The sequence below is a fragment of the Ursus americanus genome, chromosome 1 (genome assembly GCF_024610735.1).
Source record: "Ursus americanus isolate L20-20 chromosome 1, mUrsAme1.1.p, whole genome shotgun sequence".
Lineage (NCBI taxonomy): Eukaryota > Metazoa > Chordata > Mammalia > Carnivora > Ursidae > Ursus > Ursus americanus.
In genome coordinates this window covers 107,719,229-107,746,092 of record NC_142127.1, presented here as the reverse complement: position 1 = coordinate 107,746,092, position 26,864 = coordinate 107,719,229, and the positions used below count along the sequence as shown (strand labels likewise).

General features: G+C 54.6%; 1 protein-coding gene across 1 annotated transcript in view; it reads left to right on the top strand.

Annotated features, from left to right (window-relative positions):
* Positions 1 to 14,570, top strand: part of LOC123791218 (contactin-associated protein-like 4) — a 133,872-nt gene extending 119,302 nt beyond the window's left edge. Inside the window, exons 19-24 of the mRNA XM_087865191.1 lie at positions 1,075 to 1,299; positions 3,144 to 3,277; positions 4,120 to 4,207; positions 10,387 to 10,605; positions 11,087 to 11,158; positions 12,682 to 14,570. Coding sequence (XP_087721317.1) covers positions 1,075 to 1,299; positions 3,144 to 3,277; positions 4,120 to 4,207; positions 10,387 to 10,605; positions 11,087 to 11,158; positions 12,682 to 12,872 — 929 coding nt within the window. The 3' untranslated portion in view covers positions 12,873 to 14,570. The remainder of the gene's footprint in view (positions 1 to 1,074; positions 1,300 to 3,143; positions 3,278 to 4,119; positions 4,208 to 10,386; positions 10,606 to 11,086; positions 11,159 to 12,681) is intronic.
* The last annotated feature ends 12,294 nt before the right edge of the window (positions 14,571 to 26,864 follow it).

Sequence of the window (26,864 nt, the reverse complement as noted above, 5' to 3'; positions counted from 1 at the left end):
GCATGATTCCATTTCTACGAAATTGTAGAATAATTTAGAGTAACAGCAGCAAATCAGTGGTTGCCTGAGCCTGGGGCCTAGGGGAGAAACTGAGTGCCAAGAAGCCCAAAGGGCAGAAGAAAACTGGAAATGGTCTGAATATGGACTGTGGATGTTGCTTCGTGGCTGTGCTCATCTCCTAAAACTCTGCAAATTTTACATTTGAAGTGGATGTGTTTATTGCCCCTAGTTATACCTCATTGAGCTCCACTGAAAAGATATTTTTCCCCTTTGGTATGACTCTGTATCCATAGCCACTAAGTGCAACCTGAAGGTCCTCTTGCAGGCAAACATTACCTTAGAGGCTGACCTCAAGAGGGAGGCGGAAACAACTCTGAGCTGGTCTGGGAGTGGGTTTGCAAGAAGGTGATGTGATGGCCATGCCAGTGGCGGGGGGGGGGGCACCTGCTGTAGCCATGGAGATGCCTGGACTCACGGCGGCCAAACCACCCATGCCCTGCCCCCAACTATGTGTACACATACATGTAGGGCCCCGTCTTATGTAGAAGGCCGACGACACACTCTCATAAACCTATTAGGGAAGATCTTGAACAGTTTCTGGCCCTGCACCACCTCCCTCTCTCAAATTCATGGTGATGCCACAGACACAGCTGTCCTTCTCTAGTAAAATACTGACATGAGCAGACACTTGGTGGTGGTCTTTGGAGGGCAGGGGGACTTCCACTTCCATCCTTCATCATTGCTGGGCAAGACTGCCACCTGCAAAGCAAAAGACTAACAGCAAGGAAAATGTAGGAAGGAAACAAGCTCGAGTGGGTGTCTCTACCTATTCAGGCCACGTTCCACTGAGGAGGGGGCAGAGGTAGTTCTAACACTCGGACTTGCCGAGGGCTGTCCTAAAGCTGCAACAACTAACTGCTATTCATTTCTGGGATGTCTGAGTGCTTGTTACCTCATTCTCTGCTCTTTTATCTATGACAATGTCCTGGAAAGTAAAACATTTCAAATGTGCATAAGTATACCTAAAATTAGCCCTTAATCTTTTCTTACGTAAAAATGTGCCTATCATTTCAGAGATTTCTGCACTCTTTGGAGCTGGGTCCTCGGTGACTTACAATTTTCATGAATTTTATCCGTTAAGTACGAACTCCAGCCCCCACGCTGCTTCATTTCATGGGGACATGACGTTAGCTGGAGAGATGATCACATTCAGCTTCCAAACACGGCAAACCCCGAGCTTGCTGCTCTATGTGGACTCCTTCTATGACGAATACCTCTCTGTCATCCTGGCCAACAACGGTGAGTCTCATTTGAGTGTCTCCAGCGCGGTACGTGTGGAGTGTTCAGTGTCCAAGCCTCTCGAACTAGAAACAAGGAAAAACTTTCACACTCTGCAAACGCCAGTTTGTTCTATTTTGCTTTGTTTTCCAGGACTACAAAAATATTGTTTCAAATGTATCATTTCAGTAATTATATTAAGATTCTTCTAGAAAATGTTTGATGAATTTGCATATCTCAGGTACACAGACATGTTATTATTACTGGAAGCTTTTTACTGGGAAGTATAATGTGTCTAGTTATATGTGGAAAGTATCTCCTCCTCCTTTTAAGCAAAGGGAAAAAGAATTCAGGTGGGTGCAAACACAGTAAGGTCATGCAAAAGTGACTGTCCTCGTGCCCTGATAAGTCTTGGTTTTTACTCTGTCCGTGGTTCTGAAGTAAATTTTTCCCCCAATCGGCCAACAACAACGCTTCCAGTGGGGAAGGAAAACACAGCTGTAGGCATTTCAAACAGAAAGTCAGGGCACTAATTCAGCATCTGGGAAAACTTGGAAACTCTCTGGCTGGCAGGATTTTGGTCCAGCCCGCGTGAGATGCATAGAAGCGTGAAGCCGCACCTCGTGGAGCAGCTCACGCTGAGCCATGGGGATCCTGTCCTACAGAGAGGTTATCACCGTGTTCCACTTCTGCATCTCTGGTCGTGCCTGCAGATTTCAGAAATAAAACCTGCTGGGACACCTGGGGGGCTCAGTCAGTTAAGCATCTGCCTTCGGCTCAGGTCATGATCCCAGGGTCCTGGGATCGAGTCCCGTGTCGGGCTCCCTGATCACTGGGGAGCCTGCTACTCTCTCTCCCTCCGCCTGCCGCTCCCCCTGCTTGTACTCTCTCTCTCTCTCTGTCAAATAAATAGAATCTTTAAAAGAAAGAAAGAAAACCTCCAGCTTGTGCATAAACAAATATATGTGTTTATATAAAAACAGAAATAAACAAATGCTGCCAATCACCTCTAACACGACCCCAGTGAGAGTGGTGCAGACGTAAGCTACGGACCACCGGAATGGCAGGAGCATTTCACCGTCCCATGGGAGGGAGCCCTGGGAAGGGCACAGTGGACTCCCCACCATGAGAAGGCAAGGGGAATCAACCCCAGGGGAGCCTTTGGTCGAGTTCACTTCCCACTGGTCAGCCTCACCGTCTGGAGTATCTTCCACAGCCTCAGGCCACCAATAGCCCCTGGCGGCACAGCAGTTCCCAGGACCAGCCACACTCTCTTGTAACTCACCTCTCAGAGTCTGGGAAATAAGAATAAAGAAGAGCAGACCAGGAAGACAGAAGCTTCAGCATTCCTTAATGCTCTTTTTGCAAAAATGGAGCAGAATTCAGACGTTAGCATGTGTTAGAGTTGGGTGCTTCCTTTCAGAGAGTTGAGAATTGTGGGAAAGCACTCTTTTTTTTTTTTAAGATTTTATTTATTCATTCGACAGAGATAGAGACAGCCAGTGAGAGAGGGAACACAAGCAGGGGGAGTGGGAGAGGAAGAAGCAGGCTCATAGCGGAGGAGCCTGATGTGGGGCTCGATCCCATAACGCCAGGATCACGCCCTGAGCCGAAGGCAGACGCTTAACCGCTGTGCCACCCAGGCGCCCCAAGTGGGAAAGCACTCTTATTAACACTTTTATCTTGCGTTAAACATGGTGTCATCAGAACAGAGATCAGCCAGATGCTTCACGTGAACTGTCAGCAGACTCAAAGCACAAAATGTTGTTCCTAGAAGCAACGGAATAATAATCACTTCTCTGGAGTATGGAAAGGCAGCTTTTAAAACCCGTTGTTGCTTAAGTACGTCATGTTTTCCGTTCTAGGGAGTTTGCAGGTTAGGTACAAGCTAGACCTACATCAGGATCCTGACGTCTTTAACCTTAACGTCAAGAACATGGCGGATGGGCACCTTCACCGGGTGAAGATCAGCAGAGAGGAAGGAGTGGTCTCCGTGGAGGTAAGAGCACTGTCGGCCCAACAGTCATTAGCCTCCTATTTGACGCCCGCTGTGTGTCACTCACCGCAATCCCTTGATAATGAAACATAATATAAAGTTTCCTCCTCTGGGTTAATTTCTCATGTGCTACAGACAAGAAATCATACTCCAGGATTTATATTTGTTTAGTAACAGAAACCTACCAGATACAGTATAAAATTTAACTATTTTAATTTTCCCCCATTTATATTAATGACTTACTATGAAATGTGGACTGTGTTAGCATGGCGAGTTACAGGTGGAGTATTTGTGAATGACGCTGCAGTAGGAATCCACAGAGTGCAAATGTTATGACAATTAAGGATATGACTTACAGAAAATACAATTATGAGTAAAATTTGCATGACTAACAAAATACACTTGAGCCGTTGTAGAGTAAGTGAAATTACACACCGTCAGCACTTTTGAAAACAGACATGAGTGTATTTGCTCTTACATGGAATAACCCACTCTGGCCTTCACTCGACGGTTTATGTTGAGGTGTGTAAAAGGGCTGGACGTTTGCCTCTTTTTGTGGGTTCTGCCAAATACACATCATTCATCTTGTGTGGGGAAGTGATAAAGACCGTGCAGAATACAGGGGTAGGGGGTGGACGTGGGCAACGGGGATCTGAGACGCCACGAAAATTGCTCAGGAACTAGTGTTCCACTGTCGATGGCGAGCTTTTAACGTGGGGTTTTCCATCAGGTGCAACCCTACGTTCCTTTTCTTGTGGATCGTTTCCACTCCATGGCCTCCCCTTGCTTCTTGCCATGTCACTGACAACTGACAGATGTGTTGGTGTTTGCTTCTCATGGGGCAGGTGGACCAGGAAACCCGGAGCCAAGTGAGCCTGTCCTCTGGCACAGAATTCAACGCCGTCAAATCCCTGGTGCTGGGCAAGATCTTAGGCAAGTAGACGCAGAGCTCCCCACCCCGTGCCCCTTCCCTGGGTCTCGGTGTCATGCCACTAACACAGAAACAAGCTCCTTGTTTTGTTTTCATTAGACCATGCATGCCCACCGAGGCAGAAACCCTGCTGAGATCTGGGTTGCCCATAATCACGAGAACACACTTCCCACAGACGAGCAAGTAAACACCATTGAGAACAGCTACACACTCCTGTCCCTCGTTTTGCCGTTAGCACAAGGACTGCGGCGACTCTCTGACCTCACAGAAGAATATTGGTCCGAACAGACAGAGTTCGCAGGTCCAGAGCCCTACCCGGGATGACGTGTGAAGGGGGTCTGCAAAGAGCACATGTCTGTGGTCCGTGTGCTCGTGATGGCGCCGGGCGGTGGTGCGCGGGTGCGCCTTGCCTGGTTCCCACGCTCGCCGCAGCAGCGTTTCCTGCAGCCCAGTCTCCACGGCCACAGCCTGAGCGTCGGCGCAGTGGCACCTACGGGTTTGGTGGGCATGCGTTCAGTCCCCGCGTGTCTCCAGGTATTCAAGTGAAAGCGAGTAAGACTTAGGAGGGCTTGCTTTTTAGTTACAAATTGTAACCACCACGGATTTTCACGTATTACTGTGGGAGAATGCTCTCGAGTTGTTTCCTTTCCCTCGTCTTGTTTTGGCACTAACGGGATAGACTTTATCCAAGGTAATGATCTTTTCATCTCTGCCTTTGTTGTATCTATATTCCTGAGTCTTTCTCATTTTCCAAATATGTAAGCTCAAGTCCTGAGCAGGAAGCGTACACGTGGGTAGACAATAAAAGTATAAGTCACTGAAAAGGATGACACCTAATTTCTTAACTCTGTTAATATGTTTTCCAACACTATGTTGGGCATTAAAAGGATGCATTCCCATTCTTCAGTCAACATGGAAAATGTCCTGAATTGTAATGCTCTAACAGGCTGTTTTATTGAATAGAAGAAAAATAACGTGTGGAAAGTCCTACTGATACAGTATGAGTTTAATTGATGGTCCAAACTGAGCCAGATAGATACATAGAGCCTGGTTTGAATATAACATATATATACATAATTTTTCAGTTAAACTTGCATTATATGAGAAGGCAAATTTTACATAAATGCACACATATTTTATGCACACATATAAAACTTACTTTCAAGATAAATCTATAATGACAATTTGATTTAAAATGGTGATTCTGAACGCTTGGTTAGAATGCTGATGATCCCATAACGGGAAAGCAGATGGCGTGTGGAGCCCTGACAGCGAGCTTTGCTCCAGTCCACGCTTAGGGAACAGGGATGGGGCTCCCACAGAGCACGGCAACAACAAAGCAGAGTCATTGTTTCTCATCCCAAACCCACACCCTGACGATCACTGACTGACCTCCGAGCATGCCAGCTGGTCAGCATGCATCAAAGACCCCTGCCCCAGGGTGACTACGCCCTAGCAGGAGGGTCCCAGGTCATGGGGCCTGTACAGGACAAGCGTGGAGGGCCGCATACTCTGTGTAGAGGATGTGAGAAGTGGACAAACATTTGAAGAAGGGGAGAGTCCCCCACAGCTCTGTGCTGGACGTGACCGAGTGGTGGGCTCCAGGACAGAGGTCAGGGGGACAGACCACATTGGGCTTTGTGGGCACCATAGTCCAAGGACTGACTTTACTCCCATGAAATGTGGCACTGCAGAGTCTGTGGTCTGACCCTGCTGCTGGGGCGAGATGCTGGCCACGACCCAACTGGCAGCGGAGGAAGGGAGAGGAGGGGAGGCGGGAGCCACCCCTGAGTTGGGGCAGGGCAGGTGAGGCTCAGCTCTGCACCTGCTGGGACTGGGGCTCAGACACTGGTGAGGTTGGTGGGACACACGGCTGCTGGTGTGTGTGATGCCTGTCCTTCACGGTCCGCCATGGAGGTCGGCGGGGAGACTGGCTTCAGCACTTCTGGAGTTTCATTTTCTCCCTGGTAGCAGTATGCATTTTATTCCATTTTTAAAACTGTGCCACAGAATATGTCTTCAGTTCTAGTCAAAAGCCCACGGACTGTCCCAGGCTCTGCTGCTCACTAGCCCCAGGTGGGGTCCGTCTGGACCCCAGGCCCCCAGTGTGCTGGAGGTGGAAGTGACCCAGGCCTGGCCCTGTGCCCCACTGAGCTCTTCCCCCTGGGCCTGTGGGTAGTTACTGGTTTTGCCAGAATGAAGTGAGCAGCTGATAATCCCAGAGATAATCCAGGTTCTGCGACCCTAGGCCTGGCCGAGTTTCTGTTGACTTGCTGCTTTCCACGCCTGGAGGGAAGGAGGCGGTCTTCTTCCAGGGAGCTGAGCAACCAGACGTTGAGGGACCACGTACTGACCAAGTGGCTCTGCTGTGGCAGACGTGTCCAAAACACACAAATTCCTGTCCTCAAAGACTCCACAGCCTAAGCCCAAGCAGGGATATGCAAATAAGCTAACAAAGTTATTACACACGAAGCATTGTTTAAAAACTCTGACGAGAGAATATTTTTAAAAATACCCCTTATGTTCAAAAGCAACGCTGAAGTTAGTGACAAAAAGGCCCAAATGTTGTCTGATGAACCAGGGAAACGGCGCACGCCACACGGGGCGCAGTGAAGAAAGCAAGTATGGAGTACATCCCCTTCGATCACGTGGGTAAAGAACTTCGGGGGGGAATGGAACGTATTGTTGCTTCTACACGAATTCCGAGTCCATCAGTGGATTATTCAGACTCTAAAAGTGCTGTTAAAATCCAAGCCAAGCAGTCGAGTTTACAGCTGGCAACAGGGATTCATGAAATCTGAAATAAAAATTCATTAACTATATGCCCAAGGGCACGGATTCTGACCAAGGTCTAATGACGCTTTCCACGTCTTGATGGTTTCGTTTGAAGATTTGTCTTGCCAGAAGCCAAATAAAACTTCCAAAGCATCTGCCAGCCCGAGAAAACTGCTGCTTTGTGTCCCGAGTGGCCAGCACGCGAGGGGCCTGGTCACACTGGCTCCCTCCTCGGCCGCAAAGCGCTCCGTCCCAGAGACGCGTCCAACACCGAGGGGACACACCAGCGTTTCTCCGGAGCCCAGTGTCTCCTGCTCTGCTCATTCCCTCCTCCAACACTGGGAGAGCGTCTCCAGGGTGCATTTTAGCGGCAGCGGCCCCATCTGATGACCCGGGTCACCCGCGTGCATGCTGTGGTGCTCCTGACGGAACGGTCCAGGGTCCTCGTCGGTTAAAATAGGCGTCTTAGTCTTACGTCTCTGACGGGGTCACTTGGTGGTACGCACTCTCGTCTTTTCTCAGATCCCACATGCTCATGTCAGAGTCGGAAGCCTGTAAAAGTCACCTCGTCAGAGCTCAGACTTCGCAGCTCTACGATCAAGAGTCTGTGTCCGACGCGCAGAAGCTCTGAGAACGTTCTCCCCCAGTCAGAGCGTGAAGGAGGTGACGCTGAGGAACGTCAGCCTTCGGGACGCCGTCCGGGCTGGGTACATGGGCCGTAAAAAAGACGAGCAAAATCGAAGGGCAAGCTCTTCGGAAGGGAGGGTGGTCTTCCTGCTGGCGGGGTTGAAGCAATGAGAAAAGGCGGTCTACGGCGCTCACAGCACAGGACGGTCTCGCTCCCAGCCCAGGGCGCCCCGAGGCGGAGTGTGGCACCATGAGCCGAAGTCGACCCTGCCCCCTCATGGGAAGGCGTCCATGGGAAGACGGCCCGGAGCCTGCCTCGCACCCTGCAGACAACTGAGCTCAGTGAGCTCCTTCCGAAGAAACACCACGGACAGGACACGCAAGGGTGTGGAGCGGTTCGGGACGGACCGGAGAGTGTGCCCTGGGCACAGGGACTTCTCCTGGTCTCCCCGTCCCAGATGGGAGCCGCGTCCAGGAAGCCGGAGCTCTGCCACCTGCTGTGTGGGGCCAGCTACCTGCCTTCTCTGGGCTCTGGTTACTCACCTGTCAAATGGATAATCAGGGAAAACGTGTCTCAGAGGCTGTTATGAGCACTCACAGCAGGGACAGGTACTTCCACGGATTATCTGAATTTTCACAGAATACCTAAAAATGGGTAGATTATTTCTAAGATTCTTCCCAAATACTAAATCCTATAATATAAGCAACTAGCTATTTGAGATAATAGATACCCAGAGGTCCTCAAAACTGTAAGTGAGACAGTGTGCCTACTATCCCTGGAGTTTCATGGCTCCGAGCTAATTGATGGGTTCCAGATGTCTCCATTTAACCGTAGGTCCATTAGGACAGCTGTGTTTCTTGACCCCGTTAAGTATAACATACACAGAGAAGAGTGTAATATTCTCAGTGCACAGCTGGGAGAACTTGGACAAAGGGAACACAGTTTGATCAAGAAGAGAATGTGACCCGTGCCCAGAAACCCCCTGAGGGTCCGCGGCCAGGGCAGCACAGACACACCCCGCCCGTCTCCCAACTTAACGCGGAAGGGCGTCGCCGTGTCTCTCGTGTCTGATGTTTTCCTTCTGCTCTAAGGCCTGTGACCAGAACCACCCACGGTCTTTTGTTGGCTGGGCTTTGGCTGAGGGGTACAAGAAGCCTCCCGCCTCTGTCATCACGCGCTCCAGAAACACTCCTCCCAGAGCGCGCTCTCTGCACGACTTCCAGGGCCCGTACCTGGTTTTCCTTCCAGACCTTTTCTGGAAGGATTTGCTCTTCCAAACAGCGGAAGCTGTTGCTTTCGTGGATCACGTGATGCACACGAACTGATAATTAGGCAAAACTACCTAAAAGTCTAAATGACTCGGGAGTTTTATAACCTGAGATTTCAGAAATCTGATTTTGCCTCAGGAATTGGATTTAGAGTTTGTTCCTAAGAGAGAGGAGACTCGACAATAGCAACACTTAACGCAGCCAGTTCTCCCGAGAATCACAGAACAGAGGACATGCCGGTGGCCCCCCGCCCACGCCACAGCCCTGACTCTCGCGGACTCTCGCAGGCGATCAGTGCCCACCGCCCCCTCTTCTCCCTCCGGGGCCCTTCCCCGCCGCACCTGTTGTCAGCCTGGTCTCTCGGGAGAGCACACGCAGCTTCCTGTGCACATTTCCGAGAACCCACGCATGTAGGACAGGTACGACACACAGAAGACCCCCGGAGGATGGAGAAAGGTTAAAGCTGCAGACAGGTTCGTGGTGCAACTCGGGGCATCAACAGGGAGATGCCTGTGTGGGTCTCTTGTGGCACAGTTATCACTAGGTCGGCCTGGCAAGCTGGCAGGCAGGGCGGGATGAGCCGGCTCCCGTGGGCGTCTCCTCCTGGGCTGGAGGTAACCTGGAGCAGCGTGGAGAAGCCCCTGGGGCAGAAGTGCCTCCTGGGGTCGCCCAGAGAAGGCCTGGCTGTGGGTCCCCGAACCCTGAAGGGCTGGGCTTGTCTGCAGGGGTCCGGGGGGATGCATCCAGCAGCAGACACACCCGACGACCACTGCGGCACTGACAGCCAGAGGGCACATCCCGAAATGCAACCCCACACTCCAGGGGCTCCGACAGAGGGAGAGAGAAGGCAGAACACCCCCCACGGTCCCTGCAAAATACAGCACAGGTGATGCTTTCACACACTTAGAAGAACCAGGTCTGATCAGGAGAAGAAGTCGTGGCGACCACAGCTGCAGAGTCCGTGGGCGACCCCGAGCACGGCAGAGACCCTGCTCACGCTGGAACTCCAGCAGAAACACGGTCCAGCCCGCAGAGCTGACGGAAGGGCGGGCTGTGCACGCGGAGGAAGAGCCAGGGAAGGCACGTGAGCGCGCGCTATCTGCCCACGGGAGAGCGCCTCCCTGAGCTGCAGGGAAACCGCACCTGGGGTCGGGGTCCCCGCGTGGCCTAGACACGTTGTGGAGTACAGACCCCACCTTCGTGGAGAGGCCACGCAGACACGGAGGCTGGCATCACCGCCTGCTGGGTGGCCGGAGCAGGCCAGCGCGCAGGAGGAAGACCCTAGAGGATCGCTCTCATGCGTCCTCGGTAAACAGAACGGAGCCAGAGATGAAGAGCGCGGAACAGCGGGGAGCAGCGAACCTTCAGGGAAGAGCAAACTGCTTGGAAACGTGAACTACACGTGCTAAATAAAGACCCGGCGTCGTCCCTGCCCGTACCGTGCCCACTGCGTGCGCTCGCTTCCCGCGCCCCATTAACCGCGCCCCACTAACCGCGCTGTCTCCCGCAGAGCCCGGCCGCCACGTGGATGAGGACACCGCGCAGGCTGGCGCTCGAGGCTTCTCCGGCTGCCTCTCCGCCCTGCAGTTCGAGCGCGCGGCCCCGCTGAAGGCTGCGCTGCGTCCCGGGCGCTCGGGGCGCACCTCGGTGCAGGGGCCCGTGACCTCGTCGGAATGCGGGGCCGGACCCGGAGGCGACGTGGCCCGGGAGCACACGCACGCGCGAGCAGGTGCGCGCCTTGTGGGCAGTGGACACGAGCCCTGTCCTGGCCACAGCAAGAGCCCGGGTCCGGTGGGCCTATAGTCAGCGGGGGCTCCTGAAATCCCAGGCAGCAGCTCCCTTGACCAAGTCTTCTTTTTATTTTATTTTATTTTATTTTATTTTATTTTATTTTATTTTATTTTATTTTATTTTATTTATTTATTTTAGAGAGCTTGTTTGAGCAGGGGAGGGGCAGAGGGAGAGGGAATCTGGAGCAGACTCCCCGATGAGCACAGAGCCCATGGGGGGGGGGGGGTCTCCATCCCGAGACCCTGAGACCATGACCTGAGCCAAAATCAAGAGCCCAACCCTTAACTGAGGGAGCCACCCAGGCGTCCCACCCAGTTAAAGCATTCTTAATGCAAACTGACGATTCTAAAGTTAAAACAACCCAAATTCCACTTTCACAAGATAGTTCCTCTCAGACTAGCACTCCTTTCTCCCTGCAGAACGTCCTGGAGCGGTGGAAGAGGGGAAGCCCATGGCAGGCAGGACCCGCGGACATGCCACACTGATTGGAGGTACATTCCTGGCTCACCCCCTGGCTGGACCCGGGCAATGTCTACACCAGCAGAGGACCCAGACTCTATGTCCTAGGCACCTGCTGTTTAGTTCACCCCTGGGCAGTCTGACCTTTTCTGATAATTTTCTGATGTCATCTTCCCAAAGCCAGCCCCTCTGGAGACTCTCCGTTTATGTAATGGATGGTTTCATCAAGGGGACCATTAAGGAATCACTGTAAACGTGTCTAACAATGAAAAAGTCTGACCTTGCCAACAGCGCCCTAGTTCCCCGAAGGCATGCAGCAAGTTTGAGGAAATGGGTTTTCGGGCTGCGGGTCCAAGTCAGCCTCTGCTCGGGGTCGTGGAGACGCAGCAGGGGCCCCATTCTTGGTCTGCTGTGTGTTTGGGGAGCTTCATGAAGAGAGTTTAGGTACCGTCCAATGCACACATCACTGCAGGTTATTTCTATGAAGGAAACATCAGGCCACTGGACTAATGTTGGATCACAACTTCTTAGCTAAAGAGCTAGAACCATCATTTTCAGGTGAAAGCATATACCCAAAGCTGACATAAAAATCAAACATTACCAAGCATCTGACACCTGTCCTGTAGTGTCCGCCCAGCACCTCGGGGACACTCTGGCAGTCCTGGCGTGGCCTCTCCTGCCCCAGGCGGCTCTGCTGGGACGCTGGCTTCACTGGGCCACAGTCCCGCCAGACCCCTCCCTGCAAGCCTAGGAAAGAGTTCTCACTCTTGTTCTTGTTGCTCATATCCTGCAGCTCGCATTTGCGTCTCGTTCTCGGGGTGTGATAGCGTGCGCGAGCCTGGCTTCAATACAGCTCGGTGTTCTGGGATCTGCATAAATATTTGCACTGAAAAGCTCCCTAAAATCACTGATTTCTCCCACCTGGAGATTTGATCACATGTGTCTAACATGCAGAAGGTTGAGAACCACAGGCTTTGGTGTTAATCATCAGAACATTTTCAAGTGGAGATCTCAAATACCTGGGATTCTATAAATTCCCATATTCGATATATTCCTATGAAAAATGTAGTGGCAGACCCTCCACACGTGTATGTACGTACAGATCTCACACGTGCTGTAAATCCCTGGGTCCGACTCGAGGTATTGTAAAATAACTTCTTGCCAAGGTGCACAATTCCGTTTCCTTCACGACAACATCAGAAGAAGGTGCTGAGCTCTTTGTGAAGACGTGGTGCGTCCTCCACTTTGAGAATGATTTGAGCCCGTCTGGTCCTGACAGGGCATCGGGTCCGGGAGACAGCGCGTTCCCTTCCGGACGCAGTAAATGAAGTGGAACCCTGAAGGGATGGCACAGGGACCAGACAGAGCAGAGTGTAGAAGGTCGGGGAAGGCCACGGTGCCCGTGTCCCACAGCCCCGCAGCTGAGAGTCCCCAGTCCGCCGTGGGGGCCTACGGCCGAAACGGTCGGTGTGGCCGTGAGCGGGGACGCCGGGCCGGGGCGCGATGGGCACAGCTCGCCGCTGCGGCCTGACTGTTTCCCTTGCCCCCTCTCCAGGTGTGGTAGCTGTGTCCATCTTCGTCCTGCTCTGCGTCGCCGCCGTGGCCGTCCGCCTGTACCAGCACAGGAGCCCGTACACAGCCACGGAGGCAGAAGGGCCCAGGAAGCAGGGCAGCAGCGTGGCCGTGCCCAGGTGTGAGCTCGGCGGGCAGGACGCCATGTGTGGGGACCGGCAGGCGGGCTTCTGAGCATGAGCCGGGCTGGGCAAACTCGCCTTGATCCGACGTCCTCACTGCAGACCTCGGTGGCCGGAAGTCACCTCGAGCCATGCTGGGCAGCAGGCAGCTCTTGGGGTCCTCGGAGGCCTTGTCCCGTGGATGACTCCTCAGCCCCCATCTGCGCCTCTGCGTTTACGTCCCCACGATTGCGGTATCATCTCGATCCGTGTTAGTTCTGAGGCTGTCGTGTTTGGCGGGCTGGAGCTAACTGCTTAGCGCCTGGGCTTTGGAAAGGGACGCTCGCTTGAGTGGTGGGCTGTAGCTCCCCCACCGGCTGGAGGCCTGGCCCTGCCGCGCGAGGCTGTGCGCGGTGACCGGGGCCGACTTCTCGACCTGAACGAGCTTCTGCCCGGGCTTGCTGAACGTTCACATCTGAGGAGCGCCGTAGCCATGTGGCCAAACCCAGACAGCCTTCCTGCCTTTGTCTTTGCTGGTCCAGTCGACGCAGAGCACTGTTCCCCAGACAGACTTTCGTTTGCGTTCTCCTGTTGGCAGGTGCACAGGGAGGGCGGACACGCCTGGGGCTGGCTGCCGTCTTCAGCTCTGGCGGGAACGCGGAGCTAACTGCACGAGTTACCAGACGCCGGCAGCGCCCTGACCCCTACGATCTCGTAGGGGATTTTTTTTAAATTAAACTGGAAGACCAGGTAGAACCACAGACCCTCGGCCGATGGTACTGTTGTTTGCGTCTGCAGTACCTAAATGGTGCGTAGAGTTCGTTTATTCCCCAGATGCTTGGGAGATCATGTCCGTTCCTTTGTGGTGGTGAGTTCCTGCTGCTGGCTGGACGCTCGTCAGCCCGGCTTGTCCCTCTGATGGTGTCACCGACTTTCCTCGCCGTCCGCAGACTCAGCCGTGGAGACTCTTCCCCACGTGTTAGAAAGCAAAGCCCTCTATGTGTCAGATTTCCTGATGCGTCAGGCACAAATTCCCACGTGCCGTGCCCACAGGCCCCGGAGGCCGAGGCGTGTTGGACTGTGGGCTGGAGCCGTGCCTGACCTGGACGACCACAGCAACTCTGAAATCCACATTCTAGCCGCACTTCCAGGATGCAGACGTCTGTTTCTTAGCGTTCCCAGAACCAACGGGAACGTCTCAGGGTGCAGCCCCGGAGAGAACTGATGGCAGACTATCGCAGGGAAAGTGGCCGGAAGTTACTTTCGGAGCCCTGATAGAGGAACGGTTGCCGGGAGCCCCCAGGCAGGTCCCGTGCCCCCCACTCACCACGGCTGTGTTCCCCAAGCGTGCCCACGCCAGAGAAAGCGGGCGGTGCCTGGCTTCATTCTGTCCACCTCGCATCTGCTTTCTGCCTCTTTCTCTGGACTTTAGTAGCCGGACCTCACTTGCTCTGCTGAAAACCCTCATCCTTTCCTGAGTGACCCTACTGATGCTTCTTCATTCAGTAGCTGAGGAAGGGCACACGTTTCCCCCATGAGATGGACAGGGAGGACCAGAGAGACGCTGAGTCTGATCGGGCAGAGCCGAGCGCAGACCCGTGGCCCCTGGGCTGCGTCTACACGTGAGGGGGACTCACGGGGCGCCCGCCACAGCCCACCTCCCATGAAAGCCAGCGTCACGCGTCCTCACCGTCCGTTCTCGGTTTGTAAACTGCCTTCTCGTTTGTTGATATAGTGGGACTTTGGAAATAAAGTGAGGAATATGTTTTTATTTTGAGGGAATTCATATAACATTTTGTAATTATGAAATGAGAGTTTTCGAACAGTAGAAAGAGCGTAGGCGTGTGCGTTCTGTACCGGTGTGCGTGTCTCCCACGCTTCATGCAGGGCCCCGCATTGCCGTTCTCTGCAAACAAATGCAGCCGTCACCCGCTGTGTGCGCACGGTGAGCGGCTCCTGCAGGAGGCGCGAGGGCGAGGGAGGGACTTACCCGTTGCTGCGGGTGTGAGTCATCTGAGCTCACGCATGCTTGAGTCGGACGCGACGGCTCCGCTCCGGTCACGCCCGCCGTGCGGCTGCTGTCTGTCGAGTATGTCTCCTCCTTAGAGCCGGCTGGGGCGACCGTCGGTCCTGGGAGACGTCAGTGCTCCCACAGAAGTTGCCACGGGGGTGCTCACCCGTCTCTCATGCAAAGTAAAACCAAGTGTAATAATTAGCTCGCTAGAGAGGCCCGAGCTCCCCTTGGCCCCTCCGCTTCCAGCGTGAGTCAGAACGGACCCTCCTCCCGCAGATCAACACGTGTCCCCAAAGGCTTTAAATGCACCCCGGGTTCCTGCTTTCCCATTGGATGACGGAGAGCGTAAGCCAGAAGGAAGTGCACGGTCTGTCCTGTCAGCACACGAACATGTGTGTGATGTGTGAGCACACACGTGAGGCATGTGTGAACAGGTATGTGTAAGAGTATGAGCACAGGCGTGCGTAATGCGTGTGCACATGCATGTGAGAATGTGAGCACACACACGAGGCATTGTGAGCACGCATGTGTGAGGCATGTGAGCACATGCGTGTGAGTAACCATGAAGGGTAAAGGGCACAAGTGGACACCTTGAAAGCGGCCGGTCTTGTGGACCTACGGTGTTTGGAATTTTGGGTCATTAAAGTGGAGTTTCCGTTGGCACCTGGCGGCCACCCACAGAGAAAGAATCGTATCGGGGCTGGATGCTCACTCGTGAATCTTACACACAAGCCATAGGTTCTCAGCTGACACGAGCAGCGTGTGGTTTGGTGGGAAGATGGTCCTTCCCTTGGGCGTGGATGCCTGTGTGTTCTGGGGGCGTTAGGTCCCTTGTGGAAGGGGCGCGGGCCTCTGCTGTGAGCACCGTGGCGGCCAGCTGGGCGCCTGGACGTCCCTGTCCTGAATGAGTCTTCCTCCCGCCACAGTGTGTCCACGGACGTGCTACCAGCTCCGCCTCCCCCGTTTGCTGGTTCTAAGAATGAACGGATGTTAGAATCTAAGTATTTCATGTTTAACTAGAAGGCCCCTGCCCACCATTCTCCCATTTTTAAAACCTGTGCTTCCTCATGTGAAACCTCGGGCCCCTGCCCGTCTTGGTGCTGAGGGGAGTGAAAATCACAACGTAAAGTCACGTCCCTACGTGGAGGGCAGCACTTGCGTCCCGAGAACAAGTCACGCGGAGAACACGGGCCGCCTGGCCCCTGCCCGCCGTGAGGAGCAGCACTGGGCTCGTGCCGCCCTCGGTTTCCCTCCCTGGGGGAGACGACGGAGAGGGCCCCCCACTAGCAGGCAGCGGCGTTTCCTCAAGTGAGGCTCTGGAGCCCCGGTTCCGCGCGGTCGTGAATCGCAGCACTGGCTGCCCCAAGCTCGTCCCAGCAGCGCAGCCGGGGACACCGCTCGCGGGCTGTCGACCCCTCTCAGGGTCCCTCACGCCGGTCTAAAGGACGTCTTGTGATGTGGGCACACGTGGGAGTCGACCCCACCTGTCGGCTTCGACCGTCTCTGACTCTGCAACTTTCTGTGCATTTTATCCAGTGGCTTCTTCTTCGTCCAAACTGAGCCATTAATCCTCAAAGGGCCACGTGTCTCCGTGTACTGAACAAAGACGTGTTTGCTGTCCGCACTGAGAAACACCCCGCCCTTCCGCTGGACAGAGAGGAAGACGCCTGCCCTCCTGCCCCTGCCGCCCCCCCACCAGCCGCTCCCTCCGCTGCCCGGGGCTCACGGGGACCCACGGCCCGGCCGGCTTCCCTCAGGCCCTTCTGCCTCCGCGCCCTCTTTGCTTGTATCATTGCTTCCGCCGGGGTCACCACCCTTCTGGAACGTTCACAAAGCCGCCACCGATGCTGTCTTTCCTAGATGGGATTAGGTGCGCTCCCGGTCGTGACGCCGACAGAGACTGATCTCAGGGTGGGTTGGAGCGGCCTTTGTGATCCACGCACCTACCCCCTTCACCCTCAGCCAGGATGTCCCCACGGTCCTGCTCACATTCTAACTAGAACAACAAACACAACAGGGCAGCTGTTTTCACTCCAAACACAGTCGTTTCTGGTCGGAGAGGCCCGAGTCTCCAGTCTGCCGGGTAGACGGGCTTTCGGTTCAGGTGAGGGGCCTGCGGAGCTGGGACACGCACTGCAGTTTTCCGGAAACCGGGACTTGAGCCCGGGAACCAGCCGTGCGACTGCAAATGCGGCTTTTCCCCCGGGGATCTGGAAACAAGCCTCAAAACATGAGGCGGGAAGGCGAGGGCCTTTGTTTTACCGTAATCACACGGTCAGGCTTCAGCTCCAAGAATCCTTCCCAAAGCAGTTCTCGAATTGCCATAAATACGAATGAAAATGTAAGTTGCTTCTGAGTTTTAATCCACGACCTGCTGTATACACTAGGGCTTGATAAATGGCTCGGGCGCGCCTCTCAGAAGGCAAGGCTGTCGGAGGTGACGCACCCTAACCCTTGGCGTTAAAGGCAGCCGGGAGACGGTAAGATGAGATTCCGCGCCCGCAACAGTCGAGGCCCGTTCTGTCATTTCGCCGTCACTGAGCCCCTGCGTGGCGGACGTAGTTACCGGACGCACATTTCGGGTGGGTGGTCACGGAACCACGGGATCTCCAGAACTATGGAGCATTTACGACAGCAACGACAGGGATGATTTTTTACCCATCCCCTCATTTACGGAGGCTGTGAGTCAGGAGGTCTGTGCCGGCCAGGCATGCACGGCCCTATAAAGCTCCCTATTTCCATCTGAAGCTGGCCCGGCTCTGAGGGACAGGGGGCCTGGGGCAGCCCTGAGGCGTTCAGGGGGTGCGCAGGGACATGGCCTCGGTGTCCAAGGTCAGAGGGTGAGCAGTCAGGCTGGAAGCTGAGACACTGCGCAGAATGCCGACTCTCGTGGGCTCAGCTGCGTCCCCCCCAGACTCATAGGTTGGAGTCTTAGCCCCAAGGAACTCAGAAGGGGGCTGTGTTTGGAGATGGGCTCTTTGCAGAGGTGACAAAGTTAAAATGGGGTCAGTGAGTGGGCCTGGGCAGCAAAGTTCATGGCTTCGCAGTTGATTTTCAAAGATCAGAACGTTCGGGCCCCTGAACAGGTCTGACCACCATTGCCCTACGACAGCCAGTCAAATCCCGTTCATTCTGAAATGCCCAAGCCTCAAGTTTGGTATAGAACATCTATAAATGGATCAATGCTGTTTTCATTAGAATTCAGGCTATTAGGGACGTCTGGCTGGATCAGTGGGTGGAGCATGTGGCTCGATCTCGGGGGTGTGAGTTTGAGCATTGGGTACAGAGATTACTTATAAAAATAAAATCTTAAAAAGAAATTTAGGAGACTAAAAATGGGGTTAGTCACTTAGTATTAGAACGACGTAAAATGAAGTTTAAGAAGTGGAGATACGGGGAATTTTGAGCTTTCATGGTCTGAGATAAGTGCTGAGTGTGAAACATTAAAAATGGTGCATATAATTCATAATGCGGATATAATTTAAATATTCAAATGACAGTAATAGCTCAGAATTTTCAGCACATGCACACCTGCATGCACACACATGCACACACACGAGGTGACGGGGAACACATGTGCACACATGTAGACACACGACCGTGCACAGGCACACGTGTACACATGCGTGCAGACAGGTGAATATGCATGCACAGTCACGTATGGCTGTGCACACGCACACACGTGCCCCACACACATGCACACACGTGCACAGAGACATACACAGGCCTCGCAGTAAACTAATAAGGAAACAAGCTGCTCGAATGAAACATCGCACTGGAAGGGGGGCAGCAGTAAGACTGACTGTCGAAGACATGACGGCGTCTGGAATCCACCATACGGACATCTCTACGTGCTGAAGAAAACAGCCAGAGCCTCGAATTTGTGCCCAGAGAAAACGTTCCCCAAAGTCCAGCTACGAAGACGTAACGAAGAGTCAGACCCTGACAGCTCCGACGGAATCCAGACGGATTCCCGCCGCCCCCGCTGGAAGGGGCTGTGTCCGCACAGAAACACTGCTGTTGGGCGGAGGAAGGACTAGCACAACTTGACAGAAGAATACAAGTTTATAAAAATTCATCTTCCAGTCGTGAAGAAAACCATCAACGGGCTGAGTTTTCCCTGAGAAGGAGCCTGACGCGTCCACAGCGGGCACCACGGTCTCCGCTCTCCCCCCGGAACTTCCATCCTGATGGGAACCTGGGTGCCCACAGTCTCCCCGCGGCCTGGTGACTGGCTCCCCCCTTCCCTGCCCGTCCTGCGGTGTCAGACCCCCACACTGGCCCCTGAGAACCCCTCCCCTGCGGGCCCCCTGCCCTCTCGCTTCTCCCCGAGAGCCACCCCTGCACCCCCAACCCTGGCCGCACCCTCAGCACCCTCACTTGGAACGGAGATTATGAATCACTCATTCGTTACATCTCCTGGTGGTATGCGCCCCCCGCCCGCCCGGCGGCCGGTGCCCGTCTGTCCCGCTGCCCCTCCAGGCCCTGGAGCAGGGACGGTCACTCCTGGAGCAACATGACGTCACGGCAATCACACTGCCCTGCACGTGCCGAGGAGGGAACACAGCCAGCTGCCCTTCCCGGGGCCGCGTGAGCCCCCAGGGCCCCTGCCCACCAGTCGTGCTGAAGAGCAGCCTTTCCTTCCCCTGAGGGAGCGGTTTGGGGCGTGTCGTTTCCACTTCACCCGACCACACTCGTCCCACCTGCCGGCTTTCTCCTCATATTTCTCAGCATATTTCTCCGATACACGTGGGAGCGCGGCCCTCTCAGCCATGATTTCGTGTCGCATCTGGGCTGCGTGGATGGCGATTGTGTCCTAGGAAGGTAGAAATACTTCTCCCACCCTTGGCTGCCATCTCTCTGGCTCCCATCCATGGCTTGCGTGGCTTGCGTGGCACAGCGCGGGCGGCGGCTGTGAGAGTGATGGAGGAGGACAGCGTGTCTGGAGCTTTTTACAACAGGTGCTCAGGCAGCATCGTGAGGTCTCCCCCCGTTTCCAACAACGCATGGGTGTGAGCTGGACGTGTCCGCCTCCTGCCGCCACCGCGGGAGGAAGGATGAATTCTCTGATGCACACGTGTCCGCCCAGCCCGATGAGACACCACACAGCCTCTTTCCCGGGCCCCCAAGGACATGACTGCCAACGCTACTCTGGGAAAACAGCAGTTTTGTGTATTTTATGAGAAGGGCTAATGATGTCCTCAATAGGGGCCATTTTGACCAGGCTGATTTTCCTGAAACAAGAGGTTTTCTCAGACGTGAGAATCACAGAGGTCTGTCAGTTCCTTGTCGACAAGTAGAAACAGCAGTAACAGCAAATCCCTGTTCATCATCTAGGAGGGCAGGTGACCCTGCCGCAGCCTCCACGTCGTCCCGCGTTCCGTGGATTTATGTCCAAGGGAAGGAGAAGTACCGCCCACCTCTGGGGACAGTCGGTCCCGTGAGCCCTGAGACCACCTCTGGTGCTCCCGCCCACCCCTGCCCGGGTATGTGCTGTGCCCACTGCTATTCGGGCAGCTAAAGCCATTGCACCGTTTGAGTTTTGAAAAACAAGTTTATAAAACCTCCTACATCACTTTTCCAGCCCAAGATTTTATTATAACTGGATGGCATTCGAAGGAAACGAAAACCACGTCTGTTTCTTCTTCAGCGTGTGGTAACTTAGAGCACATCACAGCGTTTACAGACGGGGGACCTAAGCAACGTCACGTAATTGATGGACAGTGATCGGCAACAAAGGACTCTGGGTAAGATCAGCCAGATTTCCGAAGTCTGGAGGGTGAATGGCTTTCCCACAGAGGCTCGCCAAGGTCACGCAGCCTCGGGGTCTAACAAGATGCCAGCGGCGCCCACCCGCCCAGCAGGAGCAGGGCGCCCGGCACCTTAATTCCAAAGGCAGAGCCCATGAGAGCTTCAGAGAGCTCTAGGTGGCAAAGTGCATCTTCGGGTCACTGTAGACTTACCCAAACTGGGCTGCAACTTCTTTTCATTTTGTTTTATCTCCCTCTGTTTTCCCAATAATGACTTTGTCTCTGAACAGAGAGCCGCTGATAATGCCTCTGGCTGTGGATGGCACGCCAGTTACAGGAAAACATGCTCTGCTACCATGCAGATGCTCAGAACGGGTCCATGAGACACCCTGGGACCCATCCACGTAGACACCCAGGGAGGGGTCCATGCAGACGCCTAGGAACGGGTCCATGCAGACACCCTGGGACCTGTCCATGCGGACACCCGGGGACAGGTCCATGCAGATGCCCTGGGAGGGTTCCATGCAGACACCTGGGGACAGGTCCATGCAGACACCCGGGGACAGGTCCACGCGGACACCCTGGGACCCGTCCACGCAGACACCCGGGGCAGGGATGCTACCTGACTCTAACTAGAGCCTTCTTAGACTTACTGATGCAGGGTGTACAGGATGCCTGAAAGGCGAGGTAGCAGGAAGATTTCATTTCTCAGGTCTACGACTCCCTCTCAGCATTTCCAGGGAAGGCCCCCATGTGGGTCTCGGTCTAGTCAGCGGGACCCATGTGCTCACGAGGGGTGCGCGGGTGCTGGTCACACCCACACCAGCTGCAAGCCCGGGCTGGGCTGACTCTGCACAGACCACCAGCGACTTCATCAAGAAGCAACAGGAATTCCTTATGTGTGTAATGCCACGAACACAGTACAACAAAATGCAGTAGAAAATACCGGAAAGGGGTCTCTGCCTGGTCTTGCGAGCCATGGTCTCTGGCTGCGAGCTCCACTTCGCACGTCAGAGAGGCTGGCGTGTGGACCAGGTCGCGAAGGCAGAATTCTGAGATGTTTCTCAGGAACGTCACGTCCTCCGAGCTGTGCGGCTGTGGTTTGAGAGCAGATACGGTGTCAATAGGGTCTGAATTTGGATATTTTAAGAAAGTTGTGACGAAAGGGCACCACAAAGACATGCGCGGTAAGGCCCCCGGGGACTGTCTGCGGTCATGCTCCTGCCACGAGTCTGCGCAGGGGACCCTGAAAGCCTGGGAGGCGTCTCCACTGAACACGGAATGCAAAGGATTCATGAGAAAGAACGTGAGTCTAACTCAGGGTTAAAACTCTGAAAAAGATTGTTTTTCATAAATCCCGGTCTTAAAATTGTTGTACTTCACCTTCCCCGATTTCTTAAATATCCGTATTTTGTAACTAAGACAAAACTGTAGAGTTTACGGAAAATACCAGCTAATGACTTTCTCAGCAGCCAAGCTCTGTACCTTCATGGGTCATCGTTCTTCCGGCCTTGCTGCGTGGGGGCGGGCGCTCCTCGGCGTAAGGCGGGTTAACCCCGACGAGGAGATGAGCCAACTTAGCCTTTCTCTTACTTGGACACAGGTTGGTATCTGCCACATTCGAGCCGCAGAACCTCATCGCGTTTCTGCGTGTGGGCGTCTCGCCTCATGAGCCCCTCCGTCTAGAAGTCACTCGTCACGCGGAGCCGCATGGGCCTGACCGCGGAATGCACGCAGGGGGCAGGAGGAACGGGCTCCCCGGAGCCCCTTCCTCGGACAGGAGGTGTGTCCGTGTTCAGCAAGGTGCTTGGCTCCTGTGGAATTTCTGGAATTTGGGTGAGGGGCTCACTGCAGGGCAGGACAAGGTCGAGGTTGAGGGGAGACAGAGGCATGGATTTGGAGACCGTGACCTAGGGGACAGTGCAGGAGCGGCGGGCATGGAGACAAGCTCTCTCCTCTCCTGGCGACTCAGCGGGCCTACATGCCGCACGCAGGCGGGCCTGCGGCACCGGCCAGGCGGACCCCAGGGCTGTGGGTCAGGGAGGCGCGGCCCGGACTCCAGCAGAGCCAAGGCAGTGGGTTTTGGGCACCTGGGAGGGGTAGCATCTACCCAAATGTCAGCATTAGGAGGTGCTGGGCCAGACCTCACAGAAGGACCCGGATGTTCCTTGTCACGCCAGGTACAGCCCAGAATCAGCCAGGGTGGGGGGCTTGCAGGGTCACCCATATGCAGGTGGGGACGGGGGCCAATGCCAGCCTCCCCCACGGCTGCGCTGGGCTCCTGCACTTAGGGTCCCTCCGGCTGCACGCTGACTACGAAGTGGCATCATTCCCGCAAACACAGACGTGACTCAGAATCTGTGACGGAACGCTGGAAACACTAGAGATGACAGCTTCTGAAGCATCAGACCAAATGTGAAATGCTTCTCCATCGCGTGTCAAAGCTAGGTCTTCGCAAGAACCATGCGAGCTCTGCGTTCAACCCGCCAGTGTGTCACCAGACGACCCCAGTTCAGCCACGCCAGCCGGTTCCAGGGAGCAGAACATCAAACACAGTGTTTTGGCACGTTTCTCACAAGGCTGAGAGCGTGTCTCATTTATGGGAAGCCCCCCAGAATCTTTACACGGAGTCCCTCAACTTCTGTTCATTCCACGACCGGTCTGCAGTTTTATAACCTGACGCATTTCAAGCATTTCTTGAAAACTGCCCTAGAATGACTGACAGCGTTAGCGGTAGTCAGTCAGCACGGGCACAACCTCTGTAGAAGCGTCTTCAACTTCACGGATGGTCGGCCTGGGAATTCTTCCATTTCCACACGGAACACGGCCCTTCTGAGGAACGGAGCCAAACACTGACGGGGAATTCAAATAGTGAAGGTGAAGTTTACGGATATATTTCGTAAGATGTCGTCAGATGAAATGTGCTCTTGGGAAGTCGGAGCTCTGAAATCACGAGAATGGAGATTGAAATATTTATAATCACAAAGATTTATAGTACGCAATAAAATCTGTCCTGATGGAATACATTTTCTGTTGCTCATTGTCGCGTATATTTTTTATTTTTTTCAAAACATTGAAGACTATTTTAGGGGTGTCCGTGTTTATTGAGCGCAGGGGAGAAGACGGTGTCAGGGAGGCCGTGGAAGCTTCCGGTGTGGGGCCCGGGGTCGCCGTGCCTGAGTCTTTACACGCTGGAGTGCATAGCATTTTTAAGAACGACTTTCATTGTTTTTCTCCTGTTTATTCCATGTTGGGCTATTATGCTAATTTTGTCGGATATGTGATGAGGTGGATTTCACCCATGGTTTAATTTTAGGTCATGCAGGGGCTCCCTGGGCAGGTGGGGGGTGGGCACAGGTCTTGGGAGAGCCCCAACCTGAGTGGGCGCCCCTCAGGGGGCCGGTCCACCTGTTTCAGTCTGAGCTCTAGGGTGCCCCAGAGCGCCCCCTCCGGGGACCCCTACTCTGAGGGTCTGGACTCTGGATACTGGCGGCCTGGAGCTTCAAGCCACCACTCCCCAAACATCACTTTTCCAAGGAGTTTCCACGGTCACACTGCACCCGGACGCTTGCTGGAAAATCTATGTTTGCACAAACCTGCCGATAGTCAGAGCCAAAGCCACACTTTCCGAGCTATTCTAGAGACGCCCCCGTGTTTGGGGTCCACCAGAGCCCCCGTACCGGCTCGGCCAGCCACCCACATCCCTCAACAGAGGGGGCCGCTCCGGTGGGCAGGCTGTTTCCTGAGGCGTCAGCTGTAGCTTGTCCAACATCTAAGATTCTGCGAGTCCTATTCCACAGCGGAGGCGGGCAGCTCCTGCCACAGATGGAGGAGGCCTGGGAGGGGTGTGGCCGGGCCACCTGCACCCCGGGGCGGCAGGCCTGGAGGGGCCGCTGCAGACACCCAGCGAGGTGTTTGGAGCTGACGGCCCGGGTGGGGAGCTGGCCGCAGCGGGCGCTGTGTCCCAGAGCCTTGTCTGCCCAGGAGCAGAGGGACAGAGGCTGGCTGTGGCCTGGAGGGGCCAGTCCAGTCTGGATGCATCTGTGAGTGGGGCCAAGGGCTCCTGCTGGAGTGGATTTGGGCAGGACGGGTAAGAAGGAGCTGCACGGCCCACAGCCTGAGAGAGGCCATCACTTGCCGCTGGGAGGAGGGCGAGGGCCGCAAGGACAGGCCTGGAGGGGCTCAGGCGGGTCAAGAGTCCCTGGCTGGAACTTGGATCTCTGCTCCTGCAGACGACGTGCAGAGATAAGGAGAGGCCCGAGGGCCAAGCCTGGGGACACACAGTGCTGGGGTCTGGGGAGACAGGAAAGCAGGTGCCTGGTGAAGGTGCACATGTGGCCGGGCCAGTCTGTGTCCTTGGCACTGCCCGCTCCGTGTCAGATGCATGCCATGGCCCTGTGGCCACACTGCACCCGAGGGTCCTACATTCATAAGACTGAGCCACCAAAATGCCCCACTGCTCCGCACTGGCTATCGCGAGCAAAGCCATTCACCGCGAGTGTCAGCGTGAGTTCCCAGACTCGTCCTGAATTACGGGCATTTGAATTTTGCTAAATGTAACCAGACCGTCCTTTAGGTGGGTTGTTCCAGCTCACATTCCTACCAGCGACGGGGGCGCCGGCTTCCTGCGTCTTCCCCGGCCCAGCAGCGAAGGTCAGGCCAGCAAACACCTTCCCCGTTGGTCATCTGACAGTGTCTCGATGTTGATGCAGAATGGACATTTTTTATCTCTCTACTTTTGCTGGCATATTCGCAGTGGTTAGAACTAAGAATTGCTTTTCCTTGTGTCATTACTGGGTTGAAGCAGGTTGTACGGTTCTGAGGATAAATCAGAGGAAATGCTGGACACCGATGGAGCAGCCCTTCTGACCGGTGGGTTTGGGGAACCTTCCAAGGAGGTACGGTTCAGGGGGCCATCGGGACCTGCTTGTGAGTGCCGTGAGCCCAGAGCCAGGGCTAGAAGGGCAGGTGAACACCTGGACATGCAGGCTAGAGGAGCCCTGAGGGCAGCACAGGTCATGGGCTTGAGCAGAAGGGGCACCAGTGGGGACAGAGCGAGGAAGAGCCCCTACACGGGAAATCCTTGCAGGACGCACTGTCAGCAAGACACCGATGGGCACCTAGGCTCAGAAAGACCTAAGCACCCACAAGGTCTTCAAACCCACCGCTGACCCACCCCGGGGATGGGCTCTGAGCTCAAGACATCCTAAGGCAGCAGGAACTCCACAGACACTAAGATTTCTATCCCAGGCCTCTGAGATCCAGGAGAAATGCAACAGGTAGGCGTCCAGATGCTTTGTTGCCAGAATGCGGTCTCAAGAGAAACACTAGCATATGGAAAACAGAGCCAGCCTGCCTGCCCCTGCCCCTATGGCCCCCACCCCTGCGGCCCCTGTCCTTCCTGCACAGGGTCACTCCCATCTGCTGGAGCACACAGCACTTGTTACAACAAATACTGGACTATTCCTTTTTTTTTTTTTTTAAAGATTTTATTTATTTATTTGACATAGAGAGACAGCCAGCGAGAGAGGGAACACAGCAGGGGAGTGGGAGAGGAAGAAGCAGGCTCCCAGCAGAGGAGCCTGATGTGGGGCTCGATCCCAGAACGCCGGGATCACGCCCTGAGCCGAAGGCAGACGCTTAATGACTGCGCCCCCCAGGCGCCCCAATACTGGACTATTTCGAAACAACATTTGGATTATCAAATTTTTATTTGGAAGAAAAATACACAGGAAGTTCCATAGTAAAGTGCACAGTTTTATTTCGGCTTGTGAGGTGAGCAGAAGATGAAGTGAAGAAATGCAGCACTTGGCTTGTACGCACCTGCTAGTTACCCCTGTGCCTGTGTGCTCGGCGCTACGTAAACTGAGGCACACGGGAAAGTTCAGTGCATGAGAGACTTACGGACGTAACCAAGGCACCAAGGCCCCTCGTGTTCTGTCTTCAGTGTGTTCGAATCTCAGAATGTGTGCGCCTGCGTGTGCATGTGTGTGTGTCCGTGTGCCCGATGTGTGCATGCGTGTGTGTCCGTGTGCCCGATGTGTGCATGCGTGTGTGTCCGTGTGCCCAATGTGTGCATGGTGTGTGTGTGTGTGCACATGTGCAGTGTGCATGCATGTAGCGTGTGCTGTGTGTCTGCTGTGGAGGGGAGGGTGGGAAGGGAAGGTTTTATTTACCCACGGGCACGTGTCTCAAACGTGTAGGAAGACGTGATTCCCGACTGCGGACATGAGGCGCATCCCAAGCCCCAGATCTGGGCAGCTCTTCCTTTACTGTGCGGCCAGTTCCAGTCCCATCGGTA